General features: G+C 38.2%; 2 protein-coding genes across 4 annotated transcripts in view; one reads left to right on the top strand and one right to left on the bottom strand.

Moving 5' to 3' along the window:
* Positions 1-8,358, bottom strand: part of SYAP1 (synapse associated protein 1) — a 15,642-nt gene extending 7,284 nt beyond the window's left edge. Inside the window, exons 1-5 of the mRNA XM_027689025.1 lie at positions 8,064-8,358; positions 5,180-5,298; positions 3,176-3,242; positions 1,446-1,519; positions 981-1,120 (exon numbers count right to left, since the gene is read on the bottom strand). Of these exons, the coding sequence (XP_027544826.1) occupies positions 981-1,120; positions 1,446-1,519; positions 3,176-3,242; positions 5,180-5,298; positions 8,064-8,253 (590 nt within the window). The 5' untranslated portion in view covers positions 8,254-8,358. The remainder of the gene's footprint in view (positions 1-980; positions 1,121-1,445; positions 1,520-3,175; positions 3,243-5,179; positions 5,299-8,063) is intronic.
* A 178-nt stretch (positions 8,359-8,536) lies between these two features.
* Positions 8,537-23,907, top strand: part of CTPS2 (CTP synthase 2) — a 65,258-nt gene continuing 49,887 nt past the window's right edge. The window contains exons 1-10 of one of the 3 annotated variants that reach the window (XM_027689008.1): positions 8,537-8,658; positions 10,095-10,302; positions 12,622-12,792; positions 13,073-13,173; positions 14,925-15,041; positions 15,738-15,821; positions 18,407-18,487; positions 21,132-21,283; positions 21,529-21,661; positions 23,607-23,695. In XM_027689008.1, coding sequence (XP_027544809.1) covers positions 10,137-10,302; positions 12,622-12,792; positions 13,073-13,173; positions 14,925-15,041; positions 15,738-15,821; positions 18,407-18,487; positions 21,132-21,283; positions 21,529-21,661; positions 23,607-23,695 — 1,094 coding nt within the window. In that variant the 5' untranslated portion in view covers positions 8,537-8,658; positions 10,095-10,136. Of the gene's footprint in view, positions 8,659-10,077; positions 10,303-12,621; positions 12,793-13,072; positions 13,174-14,924; positions 15,042-15,737; positions 15,822-18,406; positions 18,488-21,131; positions 21,284-21,528; positions 21,662-23,606; positions 23,696-23,907 lie in introns of all 3 variants that reach the window. The other 2 variants (XM_027689010.1, XM_027689009.1) reach the window with 2 other exon arrangements.

Raw genomic sequence — 23,907 nt, 5'->3', positions numbered from 1 at the left:
AAAGAGAGAGAAAGAGAGAGAGAGAGAAAGAGAGAGAGAGAGAGAAATGACCACTGAGACTAAGAACAGGGGAAAAAAACTATTAAGCAATGTGGTAGAACAGGCAAGGACAGCATGACCAGAGGCTGGAGACAGAGCATCAGAGACAGATCTGATGAACACCTAGAATATGGGCAGGTCTTCAGGACTGAAAGCAGGGAAAAGGTAAATAGAATGCGGAGCTGGGGAGGTTTATAAAAGGTGGAAATTTAAAACAGAGAAGGTCACAAAGAAAGATGTTTTCTGTTTTCATCCTTAGACAAGGAGACTAGTGTTGGGAACTCCCACTTCAAAATAATGTTTCCTTGTGAAATAAGCTTTAGGAGCAGCGTTTGGGACTGGACAAGGAAGAACAGTTAGGGAATAAAGCTGTGACCAAGAAGGCATACTGGAACAGGCCGTAACTGCTTGAACAAAGACCTTTGGATCTTTTAGTTAGGTCCACTAGAAGGAAGGCAGTTCAACACAGAGCTTTTCCCATTGCCTATTCAAACCCAGCTTTTCTTGCTTGCATTGCTGCTGCTTTGTGACACATTCTTTTACCATTTCTCCAGTGGGGTCTCTGACTATCTGTAACCACCTTTTTTGGGGTGTCAGTTACACCAAAAGATCTGAACATTTTTGTTGTTGCATTTACCTTTGTTTGGGGAAAAAAAAATTTAATTTAGCACACCGGACATAGAAAAATTGAAGGCCTTTCCCATACTTAACAGGTCCTTATTGGTTCTGAAGGTCTAATAGATGTACTTCTGTTCTTTCCTCCAACTGCTAAACTTTCATGCACATGCAGTATTCCGCACATTTGACATTAGCAGATAAAAAACATACATCGGAAGAACACAAAGAATTGAAGGAAGTGAAAAGAACAAAGAGTAATTTATGGATATTTACAGAAACATTAAAAGTACAATGATACATAGTTACCAGCAGAAATTACTTACTGTTTGGGAACGAGATCAAACCTCATCCTATTGAGAAGTTCATCTTCTTGCAACATCACCAGTGCAACAGGGTACATTTGATCAAAGTCAAAATTAAACTGCACACCTGCTGGGGGATCCCGCAGAAAATTCCGTTTATCCTTTGAAGAACATATTTATGGTCATTAACTGATATTGGACAAAGGACACCATATTTCACACGCAAGATCAGCAAAGTAGTCCGTAAAACCTTTACAAAAATAAAAATTATACCGAGGATCTGCTGTGGCTCAAGTTGAAACTGATAGAACTATTTACTATTGCACATGATCAACACAGTGACAGACATATTAGAAGTATATTGAAAATACGTAATTTAATAATGCCAACCAAACTCACTTTAAAAAGAAAAATTAAAAGAAAAGAAAAGAAGCTTTAATCTCTCGAAGAGAAAATTTCAAATCTTACAGGAAATTAAATACTTACTGCTGATAAGGCCAGTATTTGTTGTTGAATTGTTTCTTCTTCATTGCTGTCTACCCAGGGAGGCACTGCGGCTTCTGTTATTGAAAGGAGGAAGATAATTCCATGAGTATTACTTGAAAAAAACTCCACCAAACAACAAAACAGACCTTACAAGTAACATATAGTGTCACAAAAATAATCAGTTATACCAGTAGTCCTATTCATAGTTCCTTTTTCTTAAATTAAGTTCATAGCATGAGAGAGAAGCTGTAGAAATGGATCCTTACTTATCAGAAGTAAAAAATAATAAATAGTTGCTGATTTCTGTTGTTGTAAAAATAAAACTCTGGGGATTTCTTTGCACCAGTCAGAACTTGGTGCCTCTTAGTTTAGTTACTGAAGTAGTGCTGTATAACTGGCTAAGTTGTCTGCAAATAGCATTTCTTGATTCACTCTGAATGTGTAAACTTTGTCTAAATTAAGTTTGCAAAATAATTTACACCTAGAACACACCAACTCTTTAACAATGGAGAAAAAGATTATAAATTTGTTATAAATTACATGTTATACACTGATTAAGCCCACTCGAGTTCAGCTGATTTACATATTTAGGCAGATACTTCCAAAATAGTTCTATAGGCTGTACAGAGAGGAAAATAAACTATTGTAGATGTATAGATATTTATTAATCTTTCCACTGTCAATGCAGATTCAGCCTACAGAGACAACAGGATGCACCTGTAACAGTTAACTTAATACTCTTGTGCCCTTAAACTAACAATGTTTCTTTGCCTGTGCACCTGATATCAGCAAGATCTTTCACCCACATGGATTCCCTTCTGATGCTAATGCTTTTTGCAGTCAGGTCATCTGTTACTCCTCCTTTGGCATCTCTTAATATATTTCTACAAGCTTTATGAAAATAGGTAGCTAGATTGGCCAAAGGAGGAGTAACAGAGACAAAAAGAATTACAGACAACAAGATCACATAAGCAATCTTGCAAGAAGAAACCAGACTAACATACTAACTATAAACACCATGAAAAATTTTATCACAATCCATTTAAAACAGCTCATTTTAAAGATTAACAATAGAGTCACTAATTACTCAAACTGTCAGAAATTACTGCAATCAGGTAAGACATTAAAATAGATAAAAGTCAATGATGAAACTCGATGTGAAAAAACAACTGTGCTTATTTTAAAGTCTTAAATAGATCCACTGATGTTAATAGTATATGGGTGGATAACTTAAAGAATTTAGATCACAGATAATTACAAAGCAAATGATTTATGGGAAAGCAAAAGAGCAATTATGTCTTTAATGTAAGCAGAGTAACTCCTAAAGCAAAACTAATTAAATACTATAGTGCAAACCCTAACCTATGTTTTTAATTTCATTATGAAAATGTGACATTATTGCTAAAGCTCAGAAGAAATTAGCATGCCAGTTTTCAATAAATACACAGGTTTAAGACTCAAAACAGCAGCAAGAGATCAGCTCTGCAGTAGCACAGGGATCTTTGAGGTAATTTCATAAAGCTGAATTTGGTTTAAAAGCAAGATAATCTAATACTAACCTCACTTAAAAATATCATCTTCCTATTGCACAATATGCATTAAGTTGTGCCATAATGTGTTTCATTAAACAGAGCTTTGATAGATTAGTTTTACATGTACCTCACCTACAAAGCTTCCACCAGGTTTTCACTTATGTGATGTTAGGCATTAAGAAAAAAAGCATACACTACCTGATTTTTTGGTTTGCTGCTCTTGGACAAATTTTTTCTGTTCCTTCTGAAAATCTCCAATAATTGTCTAAAAAAAAAATCAGGGAACCACAATTAAAAAAAATTCACTCCCCTTGTTTCACGTTCACTCAGCAAGCGATTTCAAATACAGTGCAGAACCGTATTCTTATATCTGTGGTAGCCCTTTTTGTAAGTTGAAGGTGTTTCATGTCAATCATACATTTCCCTTTACCGAAACATTTGATTTTGCATTTAAGAAGTTATAACTATTGTGTATGCTTTCAAAATTATATTTATAGTTTTATCAAATTAGGAGGACAAGGAAAAAAGACTAGCTGATAATTTGAACACTGGCATACTATGTATGTCCACTTACTGCCTTATCATATCAAATACGGACAACACAGACTGTTTAGACTTATTTAAGCATGTTTTAAAGCATTAAACACCTAAAGATACCCTTGGCTTTACCATAAGTTTCAAGAGTTGCCTAAGAAATACATCCATTGCAGTAAATTGGACTTGCAAAATTGTAAAGTAGAATTTTCAGAATGTCTTCTTAGCTGAAATAACTTCTCCATGTATGTTGTTGACCAATTTTCATTAAAAAAATTACATTCAGAAATATCCTATATTGAATTTAGAATTAAAAATTGGAGAATAGTCTCAGAATACAGCATGCCATAATCTAGAAGTAACAATGCAAATGTGCTGTAGTTGAAAGCAGAGGCAAAAAACCATAAAGCTAGAAACGAATATTTAAACCACTCACAAAATACAAATTTTATGTGGTGAGATCTGTGGCTTAAAAAGTTGCCAAAAAGCACACAAGTCTTCAAGCTAAATCCTGAAAAATTCCTATAATTCTTTTTCCTTCAGCAACCCAGTATTAAATTAACAAATAACCTTCTTACTTGATTTTTTCTTTATTATGTGGCTCAAAAGTACATTAGACTCTAATATACTGTAGACTGTTGTCAATGAAATCTGAAAACAAAATGTGATCATAATAGAAATTCAGAAGTGTCATCTGATGATTTATTTGGAAGATAACATGAACACCAATTATATCAAGAAATTGAATTTCATCATATTAAAAAAATAAAAAAGGCAACACTGTAATTCCCCTGAAGGGCTGTCTGAGACAGGAGCAGGAAGAGGGATGTGGCTGCATCTCCCCTGTCAGACACTCTTGGAGGCACAGTCCTACTGCAGCTGCATTGGTTTTGGCCAGTTCCTTTTCCCTTCCCCTTCCAAGCTACCCTCAGTAACAAACACAGAACACTACAATAGCACTTATTTCCTTTTTTTTTTCCCTTTTGCCAAGTTTGTGACTTAAAGCACTGGAAGAACACTTGCTGGCAGAAGTTAACTGGAGCTGGCAGCCAGGAACACAGAGGGCAAGAGATATTTGGTAGGGTCAGGGTGGGTAAAAGAACAGGACAACAGCGAGGTGTTTCATGAGCTCACTGGCTCTTCTGAAACTGTACCTGTATAGCTCTCGGATCTTAGGATTTAATAGCCACAGCACTGAGCTAATTCTGACTCTTGCTTCAGAGATGCACTTAAGATGCAAGCTACAGCATTTCTTCTTCCAATTAAATAAACTGGGGGGAAAAAAACTCAGCCCACACATCTCTAGACAGACATTCCCCCAACTGTTTGTCTCAAATTCTTCCAGCCCTTCCTCCTACATGTCATGTAGGAATATGCACAGTCAGCATTTTCCATATTGTCTTTTGGTCTCTCTCCAGCGTATGAACATCCTGAAGGAATGGAACACAGGTGCAGTACTGAGCAAAGCAGGGTGACCATTTTTTGGCAGGTCTACCATGTATAAATATTTGGTCACATCATTCATCATGACAGGAGATGCACAGTATCTCTTGAAATACATAATATCTAAAGACAGCTTAAAGAAATGTAATCACATGCCAGATTTGCCACATGTTATAACAACAGTAAGCAAACAGATTTTTCAGAAAGTATCTAGAAATAAAATACCTTATCAATGATACTGTCAATTTTTCCTTCTTCTACAGACTTCTTTATTGTCTGTGCTGTTTCGGCAACGGATTCGGATATCTTTTTTGTAGCAGCAGTGGCAAAATTGAAGAGGTAACCTTTCACAGAGAAAAAAAGAAAGACCTGAGAAAAGATCTCTTTACATCCAGTTCTTTTACTAGATTTATTTTTCCTTCTCTTTAGACATTTGGATACCTACTTAAAAGTTTCTTTCAAAATAACTTAACCCAGCTTCTGGCCTACAAAGAACTCCTCAAACTCTATTTATCCTTTTCTAGTATATATTCTTTAATGATGATGATCAAGCTGTATGCTCGATCACAACATTCTGTAAATCAAACTTTCATACGTGAACCTTGTTTACTAAATCAAACATTCCTACTGGTCCTTGAAATACTGTTTTCCAATGAGTTTTTTGAAGCAATGGGTCTTTCCTGATTTCATATAAGCATTTCAGAGACATGAAGCAATAAATTAACTTAGCCACAGTATTAAAACATTATATATTTATATATATATAATAATAATTTCATAATATATAATTTTATATTAATAAATATATATATTTAAAAAGAAAACCAAAATGCACAATAAAATCTCATTAAGTGAAGCAGAAAATCCATGAAAAATTTCATGCAAGTAACACTTGATATTCCTTCAAAAATTCTAACATAGGAGCTTGCTCTTGATGTTTGCCTTTACCTATTTTGGATTGTTTTCCTCTCTTTATCTCTATGAAAAACACCATGGCCCTATTCACTTATTTTTCTGAATATATTCAGTGTCAAAACAGCAGCGACAAATATTCCCAAAGACTTATATTTTTTGTATTAGATGAAGTGAAGAGAGGTGGCAGGGAAAGAACTATGTAGTGTGGGCATCTGCACTGTATTATTGGTTTTTAATTAAGGAGAACAAACTTGCGAGCAGCCAGATGTATTTCATAAACCTTCAGAAACAGAACAACCTTCCTTCTCAAGACCTCTCAAAACGTCCAGTTTCCTTATGGGTTAGAAATATAAGAAATAATCTGACCATGCAAAAAAAAAAGTGAGTTCCTTTAACACACAGTTGTTAGTCACTGGTAGAATGAGTTACTTTGGAACATTGATGTCACCTTTTGGAAAGCTGACTGTTTTTGTTGTGTATAAAATATTGTCTTTGCTATGATATCACCAAATCAATACCGAAGTATGCAGAGGTCTAGCCAGCCTTTAAGCAAGCCAGGTTTTTATATGTAACTTCTGTTTATAGGCCACAGAATGGTGGCAACCAAACATCCTTGAAGTACTTGCCAGCATCTTTCATATCTGTTATATGGCTTTATAACTCATCACATGCTTCACATACAAAAAAATGCTTAACTTCTTTAGATATAAATACATATACTATTCTCCTTATAAGAGTAGAGGAAGCAGCCTACTGGATTGCTTACTCCCTACCAGCTTTTATTGGTTGTTTCATGTATCCCTGGAAACTTTCTCATATGCAATTGTGTTAGGTGCAAAAGGTGCTCAGACATTTGCTTTCTGGTGACATTCTGGTGTTGTTGGACAAAGTAGTTCTGGCCAGTCCTGGAACCGGGCTGAAGAGCAAAATGCTTTTTATTTTCATTAAGGGCAAAGACATTTTTGAAGTAAGGTACTTACAAAACCTCACTATGAGGTGGCACTTAGCCTTAGAAAAATAGAATTCATGGTGGAAAACAACGCTTCCACTTTCAAATGACCAAAAAAGTTACCCTCCATCTTATAAATCTATGCCTATGTTAAGAACATGTATCTAGCAATAATGCTATTATTAGTTCACACTGGCAAAACTTGCATAACTTTTACAATGGCGTGATAATGAGCAAAAAATAACATCTGTAAGGCTTTGGTTTTACTAGTAAAATGCTTTATGTGCCAGGGAAATTCTTTATGTGCCTTCTTTTCTACGTAGCTTCTAACTGGTTGTTAGCTGTGCAGATGCTTCTAGAGTTATGTCTTAAAACAGAGATGTCCAAATCTTTATAAAAAAGCTTTTCTACCACAACCTACCCTGGTGTCACAGACAATGAACCCATGGATCACTAAACTAAATTTTCGCTTCCAGAGCAAATTATGGGATGGACTTTTATATTGGTAACAGTCAACACTTATTCTTCCCCTGAAAATCAAAGTACTTTTTTCTTCCTGAACAACCAGACCTATTAGCAGATTCGAATCAATTTACCACAATGAGACAGGACTAGTCAGATCAATCTCCACAGGCAAAACTGCTGCAGTTCAGATCGCCCGAGAGAAAGCACAGTCAAGAACCATCTCAGATTAACCTCTCAGATTATACTGATCCAGCATTTCAGAGCATCAATTTAAAAAAACCTTCGGTAATGAGTATGGATCTGTACTTCGGATTAATTTTATCTATGAATCTATAGTAAAGCAGGGATCTTATAGCAAATTACAGCTTTGCCCCATCTCTGGCAGTGTTCAGGGCCAGTCTGTTCGGGGCCTCGAGCAACCTGGTGTAGTGGAAGGTGTCCTTGCCCATGGCAGGGGGCGTGGAATGAGATGATCTTTAAGGTCTCTTCCATCTCAAATCATTCTATGATTCTATGACAGACGAGTTCAACAAAATCATCAAACCTCATTATTTTCTTATGAAAAAAACCCACAACTCCCCACACTAATTCATGAAGTGCATTGATTCTATATAGACAGACTTATTCTATCTATACAGAGCCCGCTTCCCACAGTGCCAACAGAACAGATACTTAAGGAAACGCTGCTGCTTTAATAACAACTCTGAAAGAAATGGCACCGAAAGGCACGTTCGCAGCCGTTCACTCTGTTCACATGTTAGAGCAGCACTGGACACTCACTGCCGAGCCCCTTGGCCTGGCTGAGCAGCGCCTCCGAGTCCTCCTGCAGCTCCCCCTGTTCCTGTTCCTGCTCCTGCGCGGCCGGACCCGCCTCCTCCTCCTCCTCAGGACTGCTCCTCTTCCCGGCGGGAAGCAGCTGCTCCTCCCCGGCCCGCTCCAGCCCTAGCCAGCTGCCCAGGCCGCGCAACATCTCTGGGGGCGGTGGCGGCCGCGCTCGGGGGTCCCGGCGCTGCCCTGCGGAAACCGGGCCGGCCGCTCCGCGCTCCTTCCGCGTGCGCCACTTCCGCCGGGAGCGGCAGCGGGAGCGGGGAAAGGGGCGGGAGTGGGCGGAGCGGAGCGGAGGCGCGCGGGGCGGGAGCGCGCCGCACCTGTCGCGCGTGTCGCGGCTGTCGCGTGGGGAGCCCCGCGGCGCCGAGCGCTGGGCGCTGCCGCGCCCCGCCCCGGAGGCGCTCGGAGGCGCTTCACCTGCGGCTCCCCCGGGGCGCCGCCGCCTCCCCCGGCGGTTCGCTGCGGTCCGCTGCGGTCCGGCGGCCCCGCGGCGGTTCCTCGTCGTCGCCCCCGGGCCCCGGCCGGAGCACCCGTCTGTGGCACCCACGTAAGTCGGAGGCTTCTCCCCGCTCGGCCGCGGCGCCCCGAGCGCTCAGCGCGGGGCGGCTCCTCCGGGGTGCAGCGCCCGCAAATCCCGGCTGGAGGCGGCGGCTCCCGGGGATAAGGCTGGACGGAGTAATTCATGTGCCAGTTCCCGGCGAAATCATCTCTTACTGTGTACGCTTTCAGCTCTCCCTTCCCTACTTCCCACTCCTTTTACAAGTGACTTCCGAAACCACGCGGAGTTCTCTGTTTTTATTGGGAGTAAACATCGCGTTTCCTGAGACTGCTGGGAAATCGCGGGTTTTTTTCCTAAAATCACAGCGAGCTTTTACTTTTGGTTCCTGTAAGCAAGGTTTTAGAGTTCTGAATTGGCACGTACTCAAGATTTATACTTGTTGTTAAAATTATCCCCCCTCTTCCTGAAAATAGCTTTGAAAATGGCTTAGATGTTCATGAAATGTGACAAAGGCATTAGCTGAGTTATGAAGGAATAGTCTGAAACACGTAGTAGGCTCCAAATCATAAAATCTGTGCTATTAGAAAAATTACAAATTAAAATTAAATGGCAGGGGAAAGTTAATTCCTGATCATCCTTTTCTCCTGAGTTAAATACTTTTAATGGTTGTGGTCTTCCTTTTGTCCATATTGAAAAGCAAATAGTAGTTTATTAATTCCTATTACCATAAATGAAAGAGGATTGATAACAAACATTGATACATTCTTGAACTCAGTCTCCCGAAGATCCAGGCCTTATTTATGCTATTTCAGTATAGTAAAAGGAAGAAATACAATGTTTATTCACTGGCTACTTCTTACTACCATCTGATGAAGAACTGTACTGCTTTCATTTATACTGAGTGCTGTTAGGTCCCATGCGGTTTTGTGCTGTTTTGGATGAACTGGGTCCTTAAGTAAGGAAAGATTTTCTTGACCCTAGAGTTTTTGCTCTGTGGTGAGCCATGCTGTCATTGTTCAAAAATTGTTCCAGTGATTAGCCTCCACAGCTGCCTGAATGGAATATGAATTCAATTGTGGAAGAGATACACGCATCATCCTGTTTCAGATGGGGTAGAGAAATGTAACTTGTAGACAATGAACATCAGTGGTTTTGTTTGCTAAAAAGTATAAATCGTGAATTGGTAATGGTCCTGTTGGCTTTGAGGATTTGCCACTCAGGACCTCTTTCTGCTCAGAACTGGAAATACATAAAATACATCGACTCTGCATGTGGATCAGCCTCTTGTGCACTGGGTGAAAGAACCTGCTTTGGAACAACATAGATGCTTAGCTTATGTATTGTTGTATAGGCTGGGAGAGGTGAATCCTGCTTCCAGATTCCAAAATGGTCATGGGTCATTTCAACTTTGATTCTTTGTAGACTGAGTCTGTGTTCTTCCCTGACATGAAATTGCATTCATCATAGGTACATCTTTGTTTTAGGTTTCCACATCAAGGTCTCTGTGTGTGTGTGCTGATTTTCCGATGAAGTACATCCTGGTGACTGGTGGTGTCATCTCAGGCATTGGCAAAGGGATCATTGCAAGCAGCATTGGCACCATTCTGAAATCATGTGGTCTACGTGTCACTGCAATCAAAATTGATCCTTACATAAACATAGATGCTGGAACCTTTTCACCATACGAACATGGTATGAAGACTGATGCTGCTCCTTTTTGCATGAATATATGTATTCACAATAGTGTGTTTTGGTTTTGTTTTTTAAAAGCCAGTAGTATGGTACTTATTAGTAATTTTAGAGTTGTTTTGCAAGTTTATTGCTTACTATATGTTCTGAAGCTCACTGTCTGCTCTAAGAGACAGAAGCCTGTTTGTTGAAGATACTACTATGGGCAGATGCTTCCTTTCATAAAATGCCATCTTAATGGGAAAATCCTAGCTGAAAGCCTTGTTCAGTTAATGGTATCTTCAGCTCAACTTGATTTAAAAAAATTTAAATAGTGCTTTAAAACTTATTTGAGACTTAAGTTGTCAACAGTTACTTGTGAATGCTGTTCTCCAGGTGTCAGTGCCTTCTAGTGTAAGTGCCTTCATAAGAATTAGCCTAAGTTCTCATTTTAGTCAGAGAGGATCTAGTCAAAAACATCAGTGAAGCTTAGAGAGCCAGCTAATGATAGAATTTTCAAGTAGATGCTTAGTTTGGTTGGTTAGCTGTTTAAGCCACCTTGGTCGTATTGACTGTGTTGCTGATGAGCTTCAAGACAGTCTGGCATGCATTTAAAATATTGAATGTTCCTTCAGCTGTGTGGCTTTTTACTTGTACGTTTATTAAAAGCAATGGTTTTCGAAGTACCTTCAGCCAATAGACATTTCTAATTGTTGTTATTTTTTGAATTTTATTTGCTTACTTTTAGTCCAGACCAAAATTTTTAGAACTGAAGATAAATGTGTATATCTCCTGAAATGAAAAAAGACCACTTTGCTTTTTAAGTGGAGGAAAAGCACAGCTTGTCAGACCTCTCTCAAAAAGCAAAACTTAACTAATGCAGTAGTTCTGCACTTTCAGGAGCACATCTGGTGCTACTTAGGCAGTTGAGCAGGTGTTAAAACTCCTGCGATGACTTGAGATTGTGAGGATGTATGTATTCCTTCCTTGGATCAGGTACAGGGGAGAGGGGACACTATGGCATATAATTCCTTTCTTCACTTAAGAGTTTCTTACTGCTCATGAAGAAAAACTGGGTTGCTGGGTAGTACATGGAAATTCACACACACCAGAATGGGGATCCTCTTCTGTTAACATTTTGACAGAAATATGATTGAGTCAAAGAATTTCAATTTAGTGACTTCCAGTTATTTAAAGAGTTTTTTTAACAATGTATTTTTTTTTTATTCTTCCAAGACCTGCATAAGAGAAATGTTGGTTCCACTCTACATCTGTCGGCTCAAATCATTTGTTGGCTGAAATGATGGCTTAATATGGAGGAGGTACTAAGTGCCTCACAGAATCAGGCATAAATCTTCCACTCCGTTGTACACATTGGGGTGATTTGTTAGGCTGTTCATTGAAGTGGAGTGTTGTACCTCGGTGGAATATATATTTCTGTAGTCCACATTATAGCTTCAGGGGAACTGAGGGGTTTTGTTATTGTTTTGGGTTTTTTTGGGTGGGTGGTTGGTTATTTGTTTTGTTTTTTTTTTTTGTATGTGTGTGTGTGTGCATTAGTCCTGTAACTTCCTGTAGCCATTGCTTCATTGGGCAAAATATTTTACAGTTTTTCTGAAGAGCTTTCCAGCCTTACCTCAAGATCTAGCACCTTTAGTTCCTTCAGAAGTTGACTAGATTCAGAATTTAGAGACTCTTTAGAGGCCTAAGGAAAGTCTGAACCTTAAAGATAATTTAATTAATTTTTTCAGTGTCAGAAATAACTCTCGCTGTGAACACAGTGAACCAAATACACAGGATGGAACAACTGAATAAGAAACAGTGGTCATGTTTGAAGAAACATATTCATCATAGCTTTACTCCTGATCCATGCCTTAATCACTAGAATAGATCCAAACAACAAGAATTTATGGTGAAACAGTTTTAACTGTATAATTCATGCTTATAAAAACACAGGTTTTGTCTCCTACAAGTAAATTAATATTTTGTTGCTGATTTATGATTCTTGGAGATTGTTTCCTTCTGATGATGGATTGTAGTGCTGTTGAAATGCTGGTTAAATATTTATAAGTCACTTAAATATTTTGGCAATACAACTTTTATTTATTTGCAAAACTGTACGTGTCTGAGGGGCAGACATTGGATGTAAAACTAATGACTTGGATATTAAGTCACAGAATGGCAATATAGATTGGGTTGAAGTATGTGCTTTATTGATGTGTTGTTCTGTCATTTAAAAGATGAATTCTTTTATTTTAAGACATTTGTGGTATTCCTGCTGGGTGTTTAATAATTTCTGATTTTTTTATTGTTTTTCTGTATGTTTTCACTTTCTTTCTTCAGGTGAGGTTTTTGTATTGAATGATGGTGGAGAAGTTGACTTGGATTTGGGAAATTATGAGAGATTTTTGGACATCAATCTCTATAAAGATAACAATATCACCACTGGAAAGATATATCAGCATGTCATTAATAAAGAAAGACATGGTGATTACCTGGGGAAAACCGTTCAAGGTAATATTTTTAATTTTGTGGGATACTATTCCATTCAGTCTTCACAAAAGAAGCGATCAGCTAGAACAGGCTGCTCCTTGCTCCACCACCTTACTTTCTCCCTTCCAAGAGAAATGGGCATATTCCTGTAATGTTTGGGTTCTGGGCTCAAGGAAAGGAGGAATAGAGAAAGGACCTAGTAGTTTTCTCTTGACTTGCAGTTCATTTTTCCCCCTTTGCATGCAAAAATTAAAGTAACCTACAGTAAGCTAGGCTTACCTTCTTTGGTTTTGTCTTGTAGTTGTTCCACACATCACTGATGCAGTTCAGGAATGGGTAATGAATCAGGCTAAAGTTCCGGTGGATGATGACAGAGAGGAGCCACAAATTTGTGTAATTGAGGCAAGTATGGAACTTTTTAGGTTATATATCTGCAATGAACATAAAATACTAGCTCGCTTTCTCTTTGCTACATACAGTGAAAAGGTCAGATTGAAGTTTTATGGAGAGCAGCAATGTAAAGACACATTTTATATTCTTTGGTTTGTTCTGAAAGTGATAGGTGTGGTCTTATCCCTACAACTTCCATTTGACTAAATCCATTTTAGAATACTGCTGAAACTGAGCTGCTTAAGAGTTTATTAACTTACGGAATTTAAGCAGACAGGTACTGTAATGTGAACTGCCTATTCCAAGATCCAGGCATTTGACTGAAGCTTTATACTGCTAGCAGTATTGAGAAAACTTGTGTATTACGTGGTCAATAGGAGTAACATTCTAGCTTTCCCTAAGAATTCAAATGTCCATCTTGTTGCTTGTGGTCATGTTTAAAGGCATAGATTTAAATAATGTGTAAGTTGGTTTCCTACTTTCTGGTGTTATTTTTAAGACCTTTGGCAGCAACCTTTTTAATCACTTAACCTGCTGATGTTCTGCACAATGGAAACAACAAATTTTCCCCACCCATAGGGCATTGAGAGGAGGAAAGACACTAATTGCTAGTATTACTATTACAGCAGACAGTACAGGAAAAGATTATACTTGAGAGTTTGACAGAAGAATATGTCATAGACTTAATGCCAGAAGTGACCACCATAATCAATAGTGCAATAAACTTTATGACCTGGGCAGCAGAATTGCTCAGTATTTCTTAGGCAGAAGAATCTGTCTTCATTCAAATATACTCACCAGTATAACTGTAGATCTTTTTTATGATGTGCACGGTGAGAGTCAAACATTTCATTTAAAACAAATATGAACAAAGTAAATACAGAAGTTGCACAAGAACATAAATGAGTGATGGTCTTATCAGCTCTTTAACTTCAGCCTTAATTTTCTGTTTTCTCCATGTAAGGGGTTTATTTTCTTTTCTCGTTATACACTTGTACCTCCAGCCTGATAAAAATATTTTTCATCAGTACTCTAAGAATAATTGTAACATTTTTCCATGGCAAAATCCTGAAGGAGTTAGACTGAACATGTGCACCATGTACAAATGTAATTATCACAAGTTTTTCTGATACTGGATGAGCACAAATGTGCAATTCTGTCAAAAGCCACTTGGTGGCACAGAAAGATCATTCTGAAACACAACTGTTTTGTCAGACTTTTGTGTTAAACTGAAAGACATCTAATTTCTGTCTTTATAAATAAGTTTTAGCATGGACTTAGTCTTGCATTTTGGTTTGGTAATAAATATTTGGTAATGAACATTTATTGATGTTGGAAAGCCATGGTGATGATGGGAAATGTCTGTATCTTGTTGATCACAACTGCTTCTTAATCTGACAGGAAAATAAAGGTCTTCTGCACAAAAACCTTCACATCAGCTTAACTGTTGATTACTGGTTCACCCCTTTGATGGCAGTGTGAAAGCATGTATTATTCAGTAGCACCAAACATCTTCCCATGGGAAGCTTATGCATTTGGTGTAAAATGATTATAATGAAACTGGAAAGTTGTTTAATGTTTTCCACAAGAAACAAAATGTGCAGAGTAGATGAGGGTTCTTTTCAGAGTGTGCCTGCAAATTTCAATGGTCGGGGTTTTTTAAGACAAAAATTTCAGAAAACATATTGAAGTATATAAGAGAGACTTTTTTTTTCTCTTGTTTTTTCTTTCTACCACTGATATATCTAAGCTTTACTTTTCAGCTGGGTGGAACCATTGGAGATATTGAAGGAATGCCATTTGTTGAAGCATTTAGACAGTTTCAGTTCAAAGCAAAAAGAGAAAATTTTTGTAACATCCATGTTAGCCTAGTACCACAGGTAAGTTATGAGAATTAATAAAATAAATTTCACTCTGTATTGGGCTTTGTATTTGTTTACTTGTCCCATTAACCCTTTTATGCTGGAGTCAAGTCAAGACCACTACAACTCTTTGTACAGTGCTAAAAGTACTTTTTCATTTGAACTCTAAATTTTACTTCACGAGATGTAAGTATTCATTGAGGAGATTTTTGTAAGCAAAGGTTGGTAATGATGATGTGATTTCACTTGTACAGATAAAAAGGTTCTTATTATTAACTACAGCTATGGTTTGATCAGCAGTTAGTAGGATTAATTCTGTGTATTTGAAAACAGAATTATTTACTACATATGAATATTTCCAAAGACAGTCACTGGAGGCTTTGTGCTGTGTTCGACACTCTCCATTAATTAGCAAAATCCAATTTTTTGGACATTATTATTCTTCTAGCTGATTCAATTATATTGAAACTTTTCTCTGAAATTAAAAAAAGACAAAATAAACCTGACCTGAATTAGGGTCTTGGGATTTCTTCAGAGTATTTCTTAGAAATGTCACCACTGTTAATTACTTATGTTTCTGGCATATTGTGGCTCTGTTTGGATATGTTTACGTTCTGAAAATATTACTTGCAATGCATTTTCTCTTTTAATCTGTAACTGTTTTCTTAGTAGAGGTTGGTTGCTTATTCAAGCTTTCAAAATGTGCCTTTCCAGCCTAACGCCACTGGTGAACAGAAGACAAAACCAACACAGAACAGTGTTCGAGCACTGAGGGGTCTGGGCTTGTCTCCAGATTTGGTGAGTCAGTAAATACAGATTTTTTTATTGATGGTTCATCTAAAAATGTCCTTGCATAACCTGTGTTCAAAGAATAAGCCTTAGTCTCTGAGGAGAAACAAGAAGTGCAAAATATGTGCTGTATTGCTTCACTAAAGCCACAGGAAATCAAATTACTCAAGTTGACTCAAAGTTAACTTAATTGAACTAACTCCTTGCAATATCTTGGGACTGTGGCTATGTTCTTTTAAAGACATCTTTTTGCAAATATAATTCTTCACTGCTAAAAATAATCTGAAATCTCAGTTTACTTTGTGGGAAGAACTAGAATGTTTCTGGCTCCTAACATTCTCACAAATTTCTTTTTATGCGTGATTAAGAAGAAGCAATGTGTCTGTCCTCAAAAAGGAAAAATGATTCTTAAAAATATAGTCACACAATTAAATTCTGTGTTGTGCTTCTCTCTGATTTTTTTGAGCTCTTGCATTTCACATGCATGAATGAGTGTTTTTATAACTACAAACCCAGTGGATTTATAAACAGGATATATGAAGGATGTGTTTAACTTCAGATTGTTGTGACTTGGTGATTGTATTCGTCTTGTGGAGGGAAGGACTTTTATTAATGCAATGCTGTATTTCAAGCTTCAGAGCCTAAACTTCAAGATCCCTCTTGAGGTGCTAATTGCATAGGGAAAGTTGCATGTCATTTTTGAAGGCCGTTAAGATAATTGCCAGTGCCTGACTTCTCCCTCCCCCTCCCCACCCAGAAAATAAAAAATTTTAAAAAGCCTTTTAAGTGGGTGTGTGTAATAAAAAGAAAAGAGACAAATGTAGTCACTTTCTTGCATTTTGAGTTCTTGCCTGGGGCAGTTCTGGCACTGCCAGAAGCACAGTATCTTTTTTTTGTTTTTTGTGACTGCTGCTGTTGACTGCTAAAGCAGCAAGAGATTACAGTTGGAGTGTAGCTTCCTGGCGCCCTTATAAAGTTCCTTGGGTGCTGTTTCAAGACAAGGTTTAGATGGTAACTCTCTTGGGCAGGGGCCCAAGGCCGAGACAGCGCACGGGGAAGCTCCTCCAGCAGCAGTCAGGAGGGCTTCCTCCATAAGCTGTGCTGCCAGGCTGCCTGATCTGAACTTGGCTTGTCCTGTTCTGAATACCTGCTTGCCTCACTGCCCGCTCCCAGGCTTCTTGAGGTGGCATGCTGGGATGGTCTCAGCTGTGTGTGCAAGAGCCTTTCTGTTCTCTGTGGGGTGTCCGAAGTGCCTAACGAGCAAGCTACAGCTGCAGGTATCACATACTCTGCTACAGCACTTTGACAACTGAGTATAAGCTTGTCAGTGCTGCCCTGTTCGATTGAATTGTTTCTCATCTTCTGTGTGTTATGTTTCTTTGAGATGCATCTCTGCCACTGTTATTATTGTAGTTTCTTTATTTTCATGCTGATTCTGATGTTTTTGATTTCTCTGTCTGCATTAACTTTAAATTTGCCTCAGCAAAATGGATTATAGTTTTCAAAATGAATTTAGTCATGTGCTCCTACTGTCAAGGTTTATGAATTATACCTTCACCTTCAAACTGTACCAAATTTTTGAGTTGTGCTTACTTGAATAGAATGTACAGATTGTTTCCTGGTTCTTTTTTTATTTGAACGTGCACTAAGTAGGGGAAGTTAATTAGACTTCATCAATATCAGTGTAGCTAAACTGCATTAGCAAGGTGATCAAAGGTCAGCTACAAGTTTTTGAACGAAGGGGCTTAATGCATTAAGTAGATGCATTTGCTAGAAAGATGGGGAAAATAATGAATTAATCTTGTAACAGGATCATCCTACTTTCTGTTACACTTTCAGGTTTCAAAATAACTTAAGGTAGTAGACAAAGTAATCAACAGGCACATTGATAGAGCAGTTCTGGATTTTGAGCTAGTTGCCTGGAGTTACATAATGCAAAACCAAGACCCCTTTCAACAAACTCCAAACATATAGTAATTTTCTTCATTGTTTAAAAATGATCAATATTTCCTAAAATTACTGAGTTTTGAATGTATCAGCAAAATACTGGCAGAATAATTGCAGCAGTAAAAAACCCCACACAATTATGAAATAGTTTTCTCATCTTTGGCCTCATTCTTTTTGTCATGATGTGCAAATTAAAAATTACAAGAAGATGCTAAACTACTGAAATACTAGAAATATGCATGTAAGCTAGGTATTAATGCTCTAAATTTAAATCTGATCTTACTGATAAGATCACAGTATTCCTTTTGATTCATCGTATTATTCATCCTTACAGAGCTGCTAGACTTTAGACAGACTATTACAGTAGTAGCTGCAAGAAAGGAGAACATGAGAAAGCAGTATTGCGGAGTGTCAATGAAAGACATAAAAATTCGTCAGTATGGGTAGGTGGCTGGATTACTTCTGCCTTGCTAGTAGATTATTGGTGAGCTATGATATATTGTAGAACTCTAAAGAGGGGAAAGAGTATGAAAGGCACATTTGTTTGTGCCCTTCTTCCAAAGGAGATGAATTTCTCTATGAAGTATTGAGGTTCTTCTATTGGTTTGCCTAGTAAATACTTGAAATTTTTCCTTCTGTTATGACAGATAGTTTGCAGAAGTGCAAAACCTATAGAAATGGCAGTGAAGGAAAAGATTTCCATGTTTTGTCATGTGGAGCCTGAGCAGGTCAGTACCTTAATATTTTATTTGTCATTATTTAAACATGTAGGAAAGCATACGAATATTTCTATGCATTTCTGTTTTCAACTTCAGACTGCTTCATTAATTTGTAATTGTTTTTATAATTTTTATCTTGCTGTCCTGTACACTATAGCATTTTAAAAATACTGGAAGTTTGTATGTTAAGCTTTATGTCAAACGGTCGTTAATAATTTAAATGCATGTTATGTAAAAGCTAATCAAAGGAATAGATTTTGAGTGCATAGTTAGTTGCTATACATAGCTTGAAACTGCACAGTTTTCACAGCTCTGGTTGGTTATTGCCCGTAAATGATCTCAGGTGATTGTAGTAATGGATGAACAAAGTGTGGTTTAATCAGGTGATTTGCTTATGTCCATAGATGATTGCAACTACATGAACACTTTTACTGTGGTCATATGTAATAGGCTATTTATGCTCTTTCAACATGTTTAGAACATCTACTGTGTAGTCATATATCCTTTTATAATTCATGTGTAATTTTTGCCTAATAGTTTGTGATTAATTGCTATATTAATTTTGAGAAATTTAATATTTTTTGCTGTAATAAAAATGCAAAATAGATGCAAGTAGTTATGTGGTATTTCAAATATGTGTCAGTGTTGACCTCTCTCCCTGCAAATGTGTAAGAAAAAACTTTTGATAGCAAGATTCCAGATGAGGACTTAGAGAACAGTGTGACCATTGCTCCACACCCCCCACCCCTCATTTCTTCCATCCTACTATCTGTGGAAGACAACACCCTTGATCAAGCTAGCTTCCAGAAAATCCTTCAGATACGCTTTGTGGTTCCACTCCAGCCAAAGAGAGACAACTGAAATTCAGTCAAAGAGAAATGGTGTGTGCTCTTCTGGCAGTATCAGGCTGTGTGTAAGCACATACGTGCTCAGATCCCAACTGCAGTTATTATGCCAGTCTAAGTGGACCAAGAACAACGTGCATAACTGAACTTCCCTAAGAGCTCCAGGGCAGGGAGAGAGCTGTCTTCATGGCACTGTTCCTTTTTTTCCAAATTACTACCTTTTAGGGTAGTACCTGAATGGTTGTACCAGTCACAACTTTAATGAGGGCAGTGCTGCATTCTTCTTACACTGTTCTGGCTAGCTCAAATGTCTTTCTTCAGCACTGAATTGTGTAATAGATGTGTGCCTGGTGGTTAGACCCAGTGGACTGTACTGTTAGGTGCCACTCTGTGTTGCAGCCTTTTTTTCCCCCTCTTTCTTTTGTTCTTTTTCCTTTTCATAACTATATTCATCACAATTCTGCAAAACCATTCTTAAGTCCACTGTGTGTCTTAAAATTAATGAACCACTTTTGGATTTCAGAAGATACTTATCTGCATGTCTTATTTTCCCTAGAATGATCCTGAAATTTTTGTGAAATCAGTATGTCCATGTCTCTCTTGTACTGGGAAGCTCAGAACTGGACTCAGTACTGCAGGTGTGGCCTCACCAGTGCTGGGTAGAGAGGAAGGATCATTTCCCTTGGCCTGCTGGCAATGCTCCTCCTAGTGCAGCCTGGAGTAGCAGGGGTTGGCTAATGTTCAACTCCGTCTCCAGTAGGTCATTTCTTGTTAAGCTTCTTTCCATCTGGGTGGTCCCATGTAATGGTGCCTGGGGTTGTTTCTGCCCGCATGCAGGGCTTTGCACTTACCCTTGTTGAACTTCATGAGGTCCCTGTCAGCCCATTTCTTCTGCCTGTTGGCAGGGTGGCAGCACAGCCCTCTGCCCTATCAACCACTTCTACCACTTTGATGTCATCTGAAAACTGGCTGAAGATGTGCTCTGCCCCATCATACAGAATCAGTAATGTAATATAGTATAATATAATACATATTACATAATATATAACTATATAATAATAACATTAATGAGGATGTTAAACAGGACTGGGTCCAGTACTGGCACCTGGGGTACTCCAATAATTACTGGCTTTCAACTAGACTTTGTGCTGCTGATCATCACCCTCTGGGCCCAGCCATTCTGACAGTTTCCTCACTGTCTGCTCATCCATACATGAACAGGTTGTCTATGAGGATCGTAGAGGAGATAGTGCTAAAAGCCTTCCTGAAGTCCGGATAGATGATATGCACTGCTCTCCTCTTATCTGCCAGGCCAGTCACTTAATCATAAAAGTTCATCAGATTGGTCAAGTATGAATCTATGCTGACTACTCCTGATTATTTTCTTGTGTTTTGTGTGCCCGGAACTGACTTCCAGGACGGTCATAACTAGTCCACGAAGATCATGTGCTGTTTTGTCCACAGTCTTCCTCTAAGTGGATTTTTATTTTATTTATTTCAAGTGAGTCCTCCCTCCTCTCTTGACTATATGTACTGTCAAGACAAAAGCAGTGTCTTTAACTTGTTTCAGGATTATAACAGTCTCTGTAGTCAGCACAGCTGTAACTTAGAGCAGTTAGTGGTTCTTTCCTAATGTTATATACTTAGGATGGTAGCTGCCAAGCTGTCCTGCTCATTCAAAAGAAAAGTATTTAAAAATTAGAATGTATATAGAATGAAAAAATGCTTGTAGCATCCAAAAAATAGAATGTATGTTTCCTATGAAGAATTTTAGGTAAGTCTTTTTATGTTGTGCTTTCTTTTGCTAGGTGATATTTATTCATGATGTTTCTTCTACTTACCGAGTACCAATCCTGTTGGAGGAGCAAGGCATCATTAAGTATTTTAAACAGAGGTTAAATTTACCTATTGATGACCAGCCAAGTGATCTTCTAATGAAATGGAAGAAAATGGCTTGCAGGTATTCTACATCCTGCTGCTTTTTTAAGAAGTGTTTTAATTCAAGTTGAGTTTTTAGCTACTGTGAAGTTACCACACTGGACTAGAGTCCAGGTGCTGATCAACACCTGTGAATGATCTAAGTTTAAAAACATGGTCAGTTTGAAAATTTTAGAAGATATTTTGTGGAGTTAAAGAAAAAGCAAGCACTTAAAATGTTTTCTTTGTGAAATTTGATGTAGTAACTGAAAAACTTTTTTTTGTCAGATATGAAAGGTTGCTGAAGGTGTGTTCCATAGCTCTTGTTGGCAAGTACACCAAGCTAAGTGACTGCTATGCATCTGTTTTCAAAGCTCTGGAACACTCTGCGCTGGCAATTAATTACAAACTGGATTTAATGGTGAGGATATTTCTGGCTTTTGCTTTCAGGAATACTTTGAATCTACTGTTGTATAATTCCCTATTAGTTCCCATCATGTGAGGCAGTTTTAATTCATGTGAAAATTAGGAAATGAGTCATGCAGATAAATACAGACAGACCAAGCATCTAATTTTTTAAAAGAAATGTTTACAGATTTAATTTTTTTTTTTTTTTGAAACTTAAGTTATCTGAAGGGAACACTGAAGTTACCCAAAACTGGATCTGATGAAAAAACAGACTTTACCTGCAAATTTGTATTTACTATCAAAGTTAAATTTCACTTGTTCTCATGAAAAATGGTTTCATGATGGACTTGGCAGTGCTGGGTTAGTGGATGGATTTAAGGATCCTTTCCAACCATAGTGATTCTGTGATTCTATGACTAGAAAAGGGCAAATGTTGTATCAATCTTAAAAAAAGAAAAGAAAAAGGCAAAAATGGCAGGTGGTCAGCCTCTCCTTGTTCCCTGGGAAGATTATGAGCAAATTTTACAAAAAGTTGTTTTTGTGTGCATGAAAAACAAGAAAGTGGGAACAGCTAGAATTGATCCCTGGAGATTTTTAGATCCTGGCTTTTAATGATCCTTAGCAACTTGCTCCAGTTTGACTTCGTTTGAGTAGAGGGTTGGGCTAGAGACCTCTCAAGGTCATTTCTGACTTATGTGATTCTGTCACTATAGTGTTACTGACAGCTGCATGGTGGGAAATTTTTTTGATATATAAAATAGCTTTGCTTTTAGCAAAAAAGTGAAAGATGCCTTGTCTGCAAACACACAGCTTTGTGTGCAGCTGGTCTTAACTTTGGTGGGGCTTCTGCATTAACAACCATGAGACTTGATGATTGCTGAGCTCCAGTGCAGTGCTGAAAGGTTAACAAACAAGGGCTCCTGTCATACTTACCTGCATGTCCTAACCTCCTTTTAGTGTTTTTGCCCAAAGGCTCTTGATAGAATGCCATGCTCTGAAGGAACTGCTTCATCTGAATGATGAAATGTTGATGCTGCTTGAAGTGATAAATGTGCCTGCTCAATATCTTTGGCAAGGAAAACACAATTAACCTAAACTGTAATTAGTTTCTCTTTCCAACCTCCAAGCATGATAAAATGTCCTTTTAGTAGATCCTGTAGTATTCTAATATAGAATAACAACATTCAGAAGTAGTTCTAGGAGGCAGTCCTGTCTGTCTGGAAAACTGTCAGCAAGCTCCTTGTCAGATTCATTTCTCTGCACATGGGTGAGTTCTGTCAGTTGGGATGATCTCATTTTTGTGGAGGATGGACTCTAGAGCAGGATGTGATTAATTACGTTATTCTGAGGAGAAGACTGACAAAACCCAGAATCCAGCTCTGATCTTTTGTGTCCCCAGTGCAGTACATAGCCATCTCACTTCACTCTAGTGGTACCTCAGGAGCTGTGCTGCTTAATGGCACTAGAGACTGTAATGCAGGATTTCTAGTAGGGCGTAGGTAATGTGTCTGTCTCCCTTTCTACACAACACTCCCCAGAAATGCAGGTTTATCCAGTCTTATAATAAGACTAGATAAACTGTGGCACCCAAAAGGCAGGGAAGTGAACATCCCGGCTATCAGGATAAGGTCAGCACCACTCCTCGTCTGGTTCCTGATTGCCGTAGGAAGATAACCTGGGTACACAGTTATGTGAAGCATTCTAGCAAGTCTGATTGCTTGGAGGATGCCAAACAGGACTGTTGGCAGGCAGAACTTCTGAACTATGTGCAAAAAAGGGGGCATGGATTGCTGCAACTGGAGCAAACACTTTGTCCTCAAAGCAAGTACTGGGTCTTCAGTGAAGTTGTTACAGGTTTATTTGGAAATTCACTTGAAATGCTTAATAATTTTTCTTAATGCTTGATTATTCTTTCTGTGGAAGAAAAGACCATTTCATTGCCTATTTTTCTTTATTAGTACATAGATTCAACAGAACTTGAACGTTCTACAGAAGCGGAGAACTCAGTGAAATATCACCAGGCATGGCACAAACTGTGCAAAGCAGAGTAAGTGATGTTGGGTATTCTGTATCCAAAATGCACACCATGATATTGATTTCATATGCTGAAAAATGCTTCAATAAATCAGATAATTTCTCAATGCATCCAAACTTCTGTTACTTATGTAAAGGGATATATTACGTGATTGGTGACAAGCTTCAGACATAGGAAATGAAGTATCAACCTACACCCTCAAACTCTGCTTTATTCTCTTTAGA

The sequence above is a fragment of the Neopelma chrysocephalum genome, unplaced genomic scaffold (assembly GCF_003984885.1).
Source record: "Neopelma chrysocephalum unplaced genomic scaffold, ASM398488v2 Primary Assembly neopelma1_76, whole genome shotgun sequence".
NCBI lineage: Eukaryota > Metazoa > Chordata > Aves > Passeriformes > Pipridae > Neopelma > Neopelma chrysocephalum.
Note: the sequence above shows the minus strand (reverse complement) of the source record. Positions and strands in the feature narration are given on the sequence as shown.